The sequence below is a fragment of the Juglans microcarpa x Juglans regia genome, chromosome 5S (assembly GCF_004785595.1).
Source record: "Juglans microcarpa x Juglans regia isolate MS1-56 chromosome 5S, Jm3101_v1.0, whole genome shotgun sequence".
Taxonomy (NCBI): Eukaryota; Viridiplantae; Streptophyta; class Magnoliopsida; order Fagales; family Juglandaceae; genus Juglans; species Juglans microcarpa x Juglans regia.
In genome coordinates, this window is record NC_054603.1 from 3,021,068 (window position 1) to 3,035,055 (window position 13,988).

General features: G+C 36.0%; 1 protein-coding gene across 1 annotated transcript; it reads left to right on the top strand.

The window, feature by feature from the left end:
- The first annotated feature begins 9,650 nt into the window (after positions 1–9,650).
- LOC121268407 (zeatin O-glucosyltransferase-like) lies at positions 9,651–11,286 on the top strand. Its single transcript, XM_041172672.1, has one exon. The coding sequence runs from the start codon at positions 9,762–9,764 to the stop codon at positions 11,205–11,207; it is 1,446 nt and encodes a 481-aa protein (XP_041028606.1). The 5' UTR covers positions 9,651–9,761; the 3' UTR covers positions 11,208–11,286.
- Positions 11,287–13,988: the final 2,702 nt, after the last annotated feature.

The following is a 13,988-nucleotide window of genomic DNA, read 5'->3' on the forward strand; positions in this document are numbered from 1 at the left end:
TTTTATAAAATTGAATTTATTTTTAATTAAATTATATGATTACGTTGATTGATTAAATTTGTTTTTTTTTAAATTATTAAAGAATGTCATATTCTAAAATTTTTAATCCGATTCAAATAGTAAAAAGAAAAAAAAAATAATAAAATAGTACTAAAAAAGGTGTAAAAATATCATTACCTCTTCTTTATATATGGCTTCTCCCGACATTTACAATGTTACATGCATACATAAACTAGTGCTGCATGTTCACACTTAACACTGTTCTGTCTTCCTTGCAGGGGAGATTGAAGATCATCCGCCAGGTATATTTGAATATATATATATATATATATATATATATATATATTACAAAAAGATTTTATAAAAATAAATATACAAATTGATATAAATTGATATAGTACGTTAGATTATAAAACTATTATTTTTATTGTAAAGTAGATAATTTAATGGATCATATAAGACATATCAATTTATGAATTTATTTTTATGAGATCTTTTTATGTCCATAACACTTCTCATTATATATATATCTATATCTATATGTAAATTTTCTATTTTATTTTCAATAAAAAAGGGGAATAAATCTCAGATCGAGTGGATGAACTGCAGGCTCATGCCACATAACGTTCACTATTCAATCGATCGAGTGGATCATGAACGGTAAGACTCACATTGATCAACGGTGGTGGTGGTGTCCCTCAATTTTAGTCAAATAAAAAGGTAAAAAAAAAAAAAAATTAAAGGATCGTTGACCAATTACTAGCTCTGAATTACGTGGAAGTATATATTTCAGTCAGGAGCGGTTGGTTTGCACACCAATAGTACTGGTGAGTAGGGATCAAACTAAATGTCATTAATCATGCAAATTAGTAGTGTCCATTCAACGAGATCCTTAATATATATATATATATATATATATATATATATATATATATATAATTTGATAAAATTAATTGACAGATTGAACTTTATGTAAATGCATGCATGCATGCTTTGTGGATGGTGTGACGTCGCCATCTTTTGTGATATTATATATATTTGATTAGATTGTTTGCCTGTTCAGCTGACCATGCAATAGCTAGCTAAGCTGATCAGAGTTTAATTAAGATCAGTACTCGACCACGAAAGTAAGTACTTTATTCCAAGTTATTCTTTTAAAAAACAGAAATGTTTGGTTTACCAAAATAAACTTTATAAAATGATATATTTTGATATGATTAAATAAATTTTATTATAAAGTGTCAGAATCTCATGACCATATATATATATATATATATATCACATCAAACTATATAGAAAAATCATGCAATTGTCATGGTTTGACTCACCGAGGCTATGCATGCAGCGCGCTGTTGTTGTGGACAAATTGAATAAGCCGCTGCCGACTGATTGATTTGGTGCCCACAATATATAATAAAGTTTTAAGCTGCTTTGCGTGATGGCGGCAATCTGATCTTTTATAATTTGGAAGCCTAGCTAACAGAGATGGGCGGGCAACTTAATTTGGACCCTTTTCATGAAAAGAGATACTCTCAATGACAAAAGAAAGATGATATATAGCATGCATGCATGCATCCGGCCGGCAGACTATGCATGCACGGGCCTACACTTTGTCGCCCTCCATCTTTGATGATCGACAGTACTACTGCAGTACTACTTCGTACTACTATATACTAGTGCTTCTTTTTCTTTCTTTCTTTCTTTCTTTTTGAATAATGATATATATCATCAAGCCGTGCAGCGTGCATGCCTTAGAGTAAAGTTGGCGATTGAAAATCATGATGTCCTTCTAGATTGATGACGTGGTTTTTCCAGCTCTGATCATTAGGGCCGCCGATGTCGAAGGATTGAGTACTTCCTATACATGATGCATGCATCCAACCCTCCTTAATTGTAAACAAACAAACAAAAAAACTTTGATGAAGAATATCAATTAGTCCACTTATTATAACCAAGAACCATTATTATTGATGACACGATCAATATTAAATGATGAAAATTAATATATATGTTGACGTCGTATTTCGTAGGCCTGGACAACTTTATACTGACAGTGCCACGATATGAATTATTTAGAGTCCTGGCAATGTTCTGGTGCAGCTGTACAGTGGCGGTTCGTACGTCTATGGCGGTAAATAGAAAATAGGTGTAGGGAAAGTAAAGAGGGATGGGTACCAAGATATACATAGTTCGACAATATGCTTCCGTCCACGGGATTTGGGGAGAGAAGTCTCCAATATAATATATCTATTTACAATCACTCATGGATTCTCATATTTCACTATACAGAAAAGGTTGAAACTCTTCCTCAATATATTTCCATCGGTTCCCTCTTCATCCGTGTTCATAAAATCCCTTCATCTGTCTGTTGATCCTCCTTCTTGTTTGTTTGGGGCTCTCCTTTTATACTTTTGTCTGACCCTTTATTGTGGATGCCAGCCTACCATGTGATGACAGATCTCCCTTGCGTGAGTCTCTTTGTTTTCTTCTCTTGACCCTCTGGCATTTTACAACCCTAATATCTCTCGTGTCCCCTCTTGCCTCCCTCTGACATTTACAGTCCTTATATCCCTCTTGTCTCTTTTTTATCTCTTCTTTATCTCCCTTTTTGTCTTTAGTGATTGCTTGGTGGACTGGGCCTAATTTATGGGCTATGGGCATTTTTCTCATTCACAATATATATTAATTTTCAAATATTCCTATAAGTACGGCTAATTATAAGGTATATATAGACTTCGTCCCATGCACCTTATATATATGGTTTGGGGGAGTATAATCTTAATTGGCAAATAATTTATCCATGAATTTAAATTGCTTGCAGATATATTCAAAGATGCCGATGGAATAGCAAAGTAAATTAACTATATGACTTGCATGCATAAGCTAACTTCATCAACATACATGTGCACGACAATCAAGCATGAAATTAATTAATATAATCGTGAATTATGTATTAAACAACATTAATCTCTCTGTTCTACATTCAAAAGTCAGACAATACTAGAGTCGAGCTGGTTAGGTACGTAATTGGTAGATCAGTTGACGTTAGAATTAAGGAAGACGTCAGTTAGGGAGTGGGCAAATATCATGCAGTCATTTTAAAAAAGAGTGAGATTTATTATTAAAAAATAATATTTTCATGTGGGTCGACCTGTATTAATTTCTTCATTTTATTTAAAGTAATTACACAGTATTTACACACTTACAACTATAACTATCATTTCTCGATATATAGATCATACTTCATCAATCTGTTGTAGATCATCTTACTGCCTTTATTAATTATTGACGTACAAATATTTTGAACATCATTAAATGAATAATAAATATGGTAGAATTCACTTAAATGATCATGTGGTTATTTCTCTTACACTTTGAGATCCTCAAATATGAACAACTGGCCACCTAAAACCCATAAATGTAAACAACTTAAATCGTAATCCCATACACGAGATCGGCTAGCTAGTTAAGGTACCGAGGGCTGATGTGATCACTTTCTAAAGGCGTGTTGTGTGAGTCATATCTCTAAACCTAAACAGTAAAGAAATAGGGACCCATGATCATATTCTACATACCGGCCTTGATCTTAGCTCAAAAGATATCAACTACACGCGTAAAATTAAAATAAAAAACACACTTTAAAAAAAAAAAAAATTCCCTGAGCCATTTATAGATGTTTGAGAATTGAGAAGACAATTTAGAGGCGTTCCAAATCTCCAATGCATCCGCTTAAAAAACTAGTAATATTGCAAGCGAGATTCGGCATTTAATTAATTATATCTAAAAGTGTTGGAAGCTATTAATTATAGAGTAGTCCTTTTGGATTGAAATGACGTACCCATATGGCAATGGGAGTAGGTGAGATATAAATAATGCAGCGGTAGTTTTTGTGAAACCTTGAAAGTTTCAACCATACATGAATTTACCAACGTCTCCTTGAGAAATAATATTTAAAATTATAAATTGCGTAAGTATTATATATATATATATATATATATATTTTAAAAGTGAGCAAATATGTTATTTATATTAAAAAATTAAAATTATGAATTGCGTAAGTATTATATATATATATATTTTAAAAGTGAGCAAATATGTTATTTATATTAAAAAATTAATTTTTTAATATTAGAGTGCTCCATTTTCTTTAAAAAGAGTACACAATCATGATTGTTTCTAGCATTAATAGATAGCGCGCACATATTTTATATATATATATATATATATATATATAATATGATGTATAGGCCTTGAAACTTAAAGAGATTCTAAATCCTAGTAAGAAAATCAATGCTATCACCGAATATGCACAAGACAAGGCCACGTGATTTATGCAATAGACCATTCTAGGATTGTATGCTTTCGATGTATAGCCTAGTTTCCTAAAGCTATATATTCCTTTACCATACACATATAATTCAATATATATATTGCAATAGACGACACTAGACTTGGTTGAGTGAGTTTACAAAATCTCATTCTCTATCAATATTTGTTTATGGTATCAAGAGCCAACTAAAAGACAAACAATCTTTCTTTTTTTTCAATGGCCTCCCCTAGCCCTGTCATTTCTTCTTCAATCTCAAAGTCCTCCATTGCTTCACAAACAGCTTCTTTCTCAACCACACTTAGCCTATAAAATCTTGTCACTATAAAATTGACAAAGGATAATTATCTTCTTTGGCGAGCCCAAATCCTACCGTACCTTAGAGGCCAACAATTGATCGGATATGTGGATGGCACAATCACATTTCCACCTCCAATTCTTCATATCACGTCCAATGAGGATGGAAAAATTCAAACTGCTCCAAATCCTGAGTACTCTCATTGGTACAATCAAGATCAAGTCATACTCGGTGCTCTAATGTCATCTCTCTCTGAATCAGTTATCACCCACATGGTGGGACTTGAAACTTCCAAGGATGTGTGGAATGCTCTTGAGTGAATGTTCTCTAACCATGCCCAAGCACGCGTGGTAGGATTCGCATTGAACTATCAACCCTCAAGAAGGGTAATATGTCCATTTCTGAGTATTATCAAAAAGTGAAATCGAATGCCGATTCATTGGTTGCAGTGGGAGAGCCCCTTCGGGACTCAAAACTCTATTGCCACCTCCCTCTCAACTCGGGTTGATCAAGTCTCTCTTGAAGATGCATTTGCTCATTTAATGAGTTTTGAATTGTGACTTGAGCAGCAAAATACCGCTCTTTGTATCTCTATTGGATCAACAAATATGGCAACTTGCCATACTCAAACTCGTGGCCGTGGAGGTAGACATGCCCAATGCTCATTTCCAGATAATCGAGGTTGGGGCCATCGTGGTCGTGGAAGGGGCTCCCAAAGACATTATTCTGGAGGATCACAAATGGTTTGTCAAGTATGTGGCAAGAATGGCCACAATGTAGTGCAGTGTTACTATAGGCTCGACCTTTCTTACTAGGGTATCCAACCAACCATGCAGGCCTATATGGCTCATACTCAACCTCAGCCATCAAATGATCTCACTTGGTACACTGACACAGGTTCGACAAATCATCTCACCAATGAGTTCCAAAACCTGAATCTTTGTGCAGAATCTTTCCAAGTGACCGAACCATCCAAGTTGGGGATGGAACAGGTTTGCCAATTCGCCATATTGGTTCTTCTAAACATTCTCTCCCTAATACTACTTTTAAATTAAATTCAGTTTTACATGTTCCTCACATTAAAAAAAATTTGGTTTCAGTAAGTCAATTCACTGCTGATAACAATGTTTTATTGAGTTTCATGCCGAGTATTTCCCTGTGAAGGACAAATGCACGTAGAAGCTCATGTTTAGCGACAAAATTGAGGGTGGTCTTTATCCTTTGGGACCTACCAAATCTTTTCAAGCTTTTTCCTGTCAATGTGTCCTGTTAGATGTTTGGCATTCTCGTTTTGGTCATGCTTCATTCAAAACTATCAAGCATCTGGCTTCCAAGGCGTCTCTTCCAGTTTCTTCACATAAAACACTAGTGTTTTGCAACTCCTGTCAATAGGGTAAGATACATCGTCTTTTTTTTTTTTCTTTTTTATTTTCTGGTCCAATCATGTTTCCAATGGTCCCTTAGATTTAATCTTTTCGGATGTATGGGACATTTCTTCTTTGATGTCGAAAAAATACAATAAATATTATGTTTCTTTTGTTGACCATTTTAGCAAATTCACGTGGATATTTCCGATGCCTACTAAATCGTCAATTTATTCTATTTTCATTTCATTCAAAACAAATTGAACAATTATTGGATCATAAAATAAAGTGTGTTCAAACTGACTAAAGGGGAGAATTTCGTTCTCTTCATCCCTTCTTTGGCCAATAAGGCATCACACATCGTCTCACATGTCATCATAACTCTTAACAAAATGGGACTAACATAGGCATATTGTTGAGAGTGGTCTATCTCTCTTGTCTAAATCTTTGGTTCCTCACTCTTATTGGGATGAAGCATTTTCAATGGCCACTTTTGTTATAAACCAATTGCCTACATCTCTCCTAGACGCTATTTCTCCATTTGAAAAATTGTTCAATCAAAAACCAGATTATTCCATTCTCCGCATTTTTGGTTGTGCTTGCTGGCCATATCTTAGACCATACAATCATCACAAAGTTGATTTTCAGTCTAAAAAATGTGTCTTCCTTGGTTTTAGTAGTCATCATCGTGACTATCAATATTTGGATATACACTCAGGACATATTTTTATTTTCTCGGCATATACCATTCGATGAGACTGAATTCCCTTTCTCAACTGTGTAGCTGGTCACAATGCTAATCTTCCTCCTTCCTCGGGTCAAGCTTAATTAAAATCCAATGCAATCCTTCCAAACTCAAGGCAAGAATCCATGCCACAAATTACCTATTCACAGTCGAATGTCTCGGCATTTCCAGTTGTGCCACCTAGCCCGAAACTTACTCCCTCATTATCACACTCAATTGTGAATTCCTCATCCCGTGATTCCTGCACATCAACTCATTCGGTCTTCCTTCCTTTTCAGCACAATCACCTCTATCCACTCCTCATATCTCGGTCACTCCTTCACATTCCTGATGATCCGGGTTGCTACTCATGTGCTGTCATTTTTGCACCATGGAGACAAGCCATGGATGATGAGTACTTGGCCTTGATGAAAAATAACACATGGCAACTAGTTCCTTTTCAAGAAGGAATGAACTTAATTGGAAACAAATGGGTGTACTGTGTCAAGAGGGATTCCAAGGGCAAGTTGGTTTGCCACAAGGCTCGCCTTGTTGCTAAAGGGTACCACCAATAACCTGGCATTGACTATGGTGATACTTTTAGTCCAGTGATTAAGCCTACTACTATCCGCTTGGTACACACTTTCGCCATTTCACAGCAATGGCCTATAAGGCAAATTGATATCTCTAATGTCTTCCTCCCTGAGGTCTTCATGGTTCAACCAATTAACTGGTTATGTTGACAAGGCTCTTCCCCATCATGTTTGTTGTCTCAACAAGGCTCTTTATGGGTTAAAACAGGCCCCTCGTGCTTGATATGCCTGTTTAAGTGCCAAGCTTCTTGACTATGGATTTTACAATTCCAAGTCCGACACTCATTGTTTATTTTCAACTCTCATAGCACTTAACTCTTTGTCCTTGTGTATGTTGACGACATCTTCATTCCTGGCTTGTCACCTTATGTCGTGACATCATTCATCAAGCCTCTTAGTTTAGAGTTTGCAATCAAGGATCTTGGTCCTCTTTATTTCTTCCTTGGTGTTGAAGCTATTTCCACTCCAGAAGGCCTACTCCTTAGCCAAAAGTGGTACATTATGGATCTTCTTGATCGTACTAATATGGCCAATGCAAAAGCTATGCATTCTCCTACGTCATCGAGCACTTAGTTATCGCTTTTTGATGGTGCAAATTTCTCAGACCCAAGTTTGTATTGAAGTGTGGTGGGTGCTCTACAATACCTCTCTCTTACTCGACTTGATATTGCTTTTTTTTTTTTTTTTGTGAACAAAGTGTGCCAATTTATGCACAAGCCGACGGATAAGCATTAGGCTGCAGTCAAACGCATTTTGCGCTACCTGCGTGATACCGCTGATTTTGGACTCCTACGCTCAAGTAAGACCTTTGTTTTATCAGTATTTTTCGATGTTGATTGGGCGGGGAGCCCTGATGACCGGAAATCAACAGGGGGTTATTGTGTATTTTTTGGTTAGTCTTTGGTTTCCTGAAGTTCAAAAAAAAAAAAAACTCACTGTGGCTCGTTCAAGTACTGAGGTGGAGTATAAGGCCTTTGCAAATGCTACCTCTGAATTGTTATGGATTAAAACTCTTTTGCACGAACTTGGTATTTCCTACGCTCAATGCCCGCGCCTATGGTGTGACAATCTAGGGGCCACGTACTTGTCTGCAAATCTTGTCCTTTATGCTTGAACTAAGCATGTTGAGATTGATTACCACTTTGTCTGGGAGCAAGTTCAAAGGCATTCGTTATCTGTTCATTTTCTACCATGTGAATCACAACTCGCAGATGCACTCACCAAGGCACTGCCTACTGCTAGGTTTCAAGATCTACATACCAAGCTGTGCGTCCGCTCACTCCCGCTCAGCTTGAGGGGGATAATAAGGAAATTAATGCTATCACCGAATGTGCACAAGACAAGGTCACCTGATTCATGCAATAGACCATTCTAGGATTGTATGCTTTCCATGTATAGCCTAGTTTCCCAAAGCTGTATATTCCTTTACCATACACATGTAGTTCTATATATATATATATATATTGCAATATTAGACGACACTAGACTTGGTAATTGAGTGAGTTTACAAAATTTCCTTCTCTATCAATATTTGTTTAAATCCAGTCTAACATATATGATAAATCATAATTTCATGACATTTTTTCAAAGAAATTAATTAACAATCGTTCTAAATATGACTGCATGCTTTGCATTTTCTTTTTTGTGAAGGCCGAGGTTCAGTTAGTCGCTAATTAATTTGCTGATAATATATTGAGATCCGCGATTAATTAAAGCTAGAGCAAGTAAAAACATTTACGAAAGGGAAACAATATGATTAATAATTTGAAGAATTTTGAGAAGGAGAGGTACATGAGCACTTCACAGTCCGAAAAGAAAAAATAATGCACAAGCAAGCCTAGCTAGCTAGAGTAGTGTTTTTCTTTTTTTATCAACAGCGTAAATATATACATGCATGACTTGGATTTAATAATTTCATTTCCTGCAAAAAAAAAAAAAAATTATGTACATATATATATATATAATAATATATATGTATGCATTCGTAAAAAGCTGTACAATGTTCGAAATAAATTGATCATAGATGGCATTATTTCAGAACGTTTCAGAGAGTATATATATTTTTGAAACGAGAGATTCCCTTGCCTGCAATCTGACTTGATGCACATGACTGCGCTCAATTTTGGCCTTCCCCTTGTTAATTATGTTTGTCGTACTCTTTGTGATCTGTACATCCTTAGTGCAAGTCGATCGTGCTGCATGCCTTTTCAGCGCAACAATGTAATTACAATATCAATGTTGTAAGTACTGGCCAGATGAACTTTGAAGCTGATCCACGACAAATTGTAAATTAATTATTTAATTTTATGTTCGGTTGTCCCGAAAGATCAGAACGTACTTTTGCAGCTTATAAAAGCGCACACAACCAGCAGATCAAAGTCATACTCCAAAACTCACCAAAGGGTAGACCCCAATAACATATAATAATCCTTTTACAAACTTTCCATCGCCTCCTATGGCCAACTCCCAGCTCCATGATCATGATGGTGGCCTAAATGACCTGGACAAAGCCGAGGTGGCGGTGGTTCTGGTGCCCTTTCCGGCACAAGGCCATCTCAACCAGCTCCTCCACCTTTCCCGTCTTCTCTTGCGGTACAATATCCCCGTCCACTATGCCGGCACTGCTATCCACAACCGCCAAGCCATGCTTCGTGTCCATGGTTGGGACCCAAATTCTTCAGTTTCAAACAGCAATATTCATTTTCATGACCTCACAATCCCACCTTTTCTCTCCCCTCCTCCTAACCCCAGTGCAGCAATCAAGTTCCCTGCACATCTCCAACCATTATTCGATGCTTCCTTGCACCTTCGTGAGCCCTTGGCCGCACTTTTACGTGAACTTTCATCCAAAGCAAGAAGGGTCATTGTCATCAATGACTCCCTGATGGCATATGTGGTGCAGGACGTGATTAACATCCCAAACGCCGAGTCCTACACGTTCCACAGTGTATCGGCTTTTACTTGTTTCTTGTACTTCTGGGATTCTATGGCAAATATTCGAGATTCTGAAGTAAACGCCAAGATCCCTATAGACATTCCATCTCTTGAAAGTTGCTTCACGACCGAGTTCTTTGACTTCGTTGTTTCCCAATTTGAATTCCAGAAGTGGAGTTCTGGCTCCCTCTACAACACATGCAGGGTCGTAGAGGGTGCCTATGTGGATCTAATGGAAAAGATTGACGAAGGCAAGAAGCATTGGGCTATCGGGCCATTCAATCCGGTTAGGATACCCGAGAAGAAGAAGAGTAGTTCGAATATTGGACGGGATAAGTGCTTGGAGTGGCTGGACAAACAGGCACCAAACTCGGTAATATATGTGTCGTTTGGGACAACAACTGCAATGGAAGATGAGCAAATAAAGGAGCTAGCAATTGGGTTGGAGGAAAGTGAGCAGAAGTTCATCTGGGTCTTGAGGGATGCCGATAAAGGAGATGTTTTTAATGGAGATGTGAGAAAAGCTGAGCTCCCCAAAGGGTTTGAAGAGAGAGTTAAAGAGAGGGGAATGGTGGTGAGAGAGTGGGCTCCACAATTGGAAATTCTAAGCCACCCATCAACGGGTGGGTTTTTGAGTCACTGCGGATGGAATTCTTGCATCGAGAGCATCACCATGGGGGTGCCAATTGCAGCTTGGCCAATAGCCTCGGACCAGCCGAGGAACACGGTCCTGATTACAGAATTGCTCGAAGTTGGAATTGTCGTGATGGACTGGTCGCGCCGGGAACAGCTAGTGACGTCAACCACTGTAGAAAAAGCTGTGAAACTGTTGATGGCAACGAAGGAAGGGCATGCGATAAGGAAGAGGGCGGCGGATTTGGGCGGTGCTGTCAGGAGGTCCATGGATAAAGGTGGAGTTTCACGCATGGAGTTGGATTCTTTCATTGCTCATATCTCTAGGCCGTAGGTAGAGTACTGGAGACTTTGGGGGATTAAACGAGAAGGAAGAAAGACGAAGGTAATAAAACAAAAAATGAAGGATCTGACCATCATGAAGCGGCCTGCAGGTAGCAGCTTGAATGCTATTAACTAGGGAAATAATACTGCACCTTTTTTACTTGATCATGTTCTCATTCCCTGAAGAATTGCTACAAATCCGAAAATTGCAAAACTTGTTCAAGCCTAAAATTTTGAAAATTTTAAAAACTTGTCGTTTTATCGTTATAATTTTTTTAAATTTTTATTAAAAATAAAATAAATAATTTAACTATTTCAAATTTAAAAAAAAAATAATATTAAAAAATATATTCTAACAATATTTTATTTAACTTTTTAACTTTAATTTCAACTCATCTCTAAAAACAAAAGAGTTGACCTTAATGAATTACAATTTAATTTATAAAAAATAAATTAACAAGTACTTCACCGGAGAAAATGGATCAAGTATATGTGCATACATGATATATATTAAATATGGTCATATATATATAATATATATTATATGCTTGTAGCTAGTTTGACCTTGTTTGTATGCAGAAATACTTTCAACTCAATTTATCTCATTTCATTATTATAATTTTTTTAAATTCATATATAAAATATAATAAACAATTCAAATCTCAAAATAATAATAACATTAAAAAAATAATATTTTAATAATATTTTTTTAACTCATATATAATCATTTTATCTTACTATTCAAACGAACTCTGTCAATGTTTTTATGTTCCTAATCACAGGCTAGCTGCTAACTATGTCCCGCTTATTCTCACGATCTTATTTGTTTCAAATAAAGCTAATTAAAATCACGAACCAATCTGCACAAAGGCCGCAGACAAAAGAAATCTTCATTTGCAAAGCCGATATCTTAGAATATAATATATACAGCAGACGCGCGCGTGCAACTTATGATATACAATCTATACATATAATATGTATATATATATATATATAAATTATAAGTGCGATTGAGGATAAGCCACGGGCGCCACTTAAATAATTAGTTCTTTCACTCTAATTGATAAGTGAGCTAAGTTCTGACGTAGCTGATCACTTGGATGTATTCGGACATCATGTATATATAATTTAATTGTGTACGTCCAATATCATTTAGAAAGAAATTAAATTAATATTAATGAAGATCCGAAGAAAGCAAAACCACGAGCAAACCTAATTATTAAGACTATATAATGCCTAGCTCGAGTTAATTCGATCGATCCGTCCGTCGTTACTTTTGTTTCCACCGATTCAGAAATTTTCATATATTTTTTTATTTAAATATTTTTTAAAAAAATAGACACAATGAAACTGCACAATAAAACCTTCGATCTCATGTTAGAAATTTATTTGTACTTATAAACAAATATTAGCTTCGATCCATTGACCTTTAATTTTTTTTAGCATATAGTACTAATTGTAATATTAATTAATTGTAGGTAGCATACCAATTCATGTTCAAATATATATATATATATATATATATATATATATATATATATATACAAGCTTAATTCTGATCAATTGTTGCAAGAATATTTCATATATAATATGCGACCTAGCTAGCTAGAGATGATCGGCCTTAATTATATATAACTATATATATATATGGAAGGAAATAAGGAATATTCTTAATTAAGGGGAATTAAAAAAAAAAAGTTTAACCCATTAATTAATTAGAGTGGATCGAATTAAGCAGTACTTAAAAAAATGCACAAGTTATCATGTCCAGATCATCAAATTTCACAATTAATTTTTATTCTACAAAATTAATTGACCAATTAATTAAACGTCCGCATGAGGTACGGTGCTTTGGGACGTTTTCGAAGTTAATTTCCAGCTTCAAAATAAAGCTCTTAATTAATAATTTGTTATCTTTTCGAGTACGTAACTAGCTATCATTAATTAATGCTGGATTTTACAAAATAGCATACGCAGATCAGGCCGCAAGGTTATACGTACGTACGTATTATTTATAGCTAGCTACCTCGATCGTCCAAGCTGGGAAAGAAACTGATCGACCAGTACCAGTCTATACCCTACACGATGATGACATGAAATTAAACAGCAAAGGAAGGAAGGAATTAAGGAACAATATTGCTACATGTACCCGGCATTGCGTACGTACCATTTATAGAATTGGCTGACATGTCCGGTATTATTTGTATTTAAAAAAAACAAGAATAGAGGCAGAAGTAAATCATACCTAATCCTAGCACCAAAATCGTCTCAGTTGCTACATATTCCCAACGCCAAAATCCAAAATCGGTCTCACTTGCAAAGCAAACCAAAGAAAAAAGTTGTAGCGTCGCTTGCAAAATTGGTCTCACTTGCAAAGCAAACTAAAATCGGCTTGGTTGGAAAATCCAAAAAAAAAAAAAAAAAGATGAGTTAGGAGATGCTAACAAGTAGATGAGTCGAACCTGTCTTTGTGGTCGTCTATGGGGAAGTTTGATCCCGAAATCGTCTCAATTCTGTGGGTATACAACTGAGAGTGCTGCGAAAAAAGTGAGAAGATGAAGATGAGAAAAAGATGTGCAGTAGATGCAGAGAAGAAGTGAGACGAAAAAAATGGGTCTGCACGAAGAACCTGATCTTCGTGTTCTCTGGGGGAAATGAAAGCTTGCTGCTGAAGCTATGCTCCTTTAGTCCTTTGTTTCGTCTTTGTATTTGAATCAAATCGTCGTGATTTTGAGTATAAACAAAATGCCCCATTTCATTTTGTACACGTGGATGACCGTATACGTCGAGT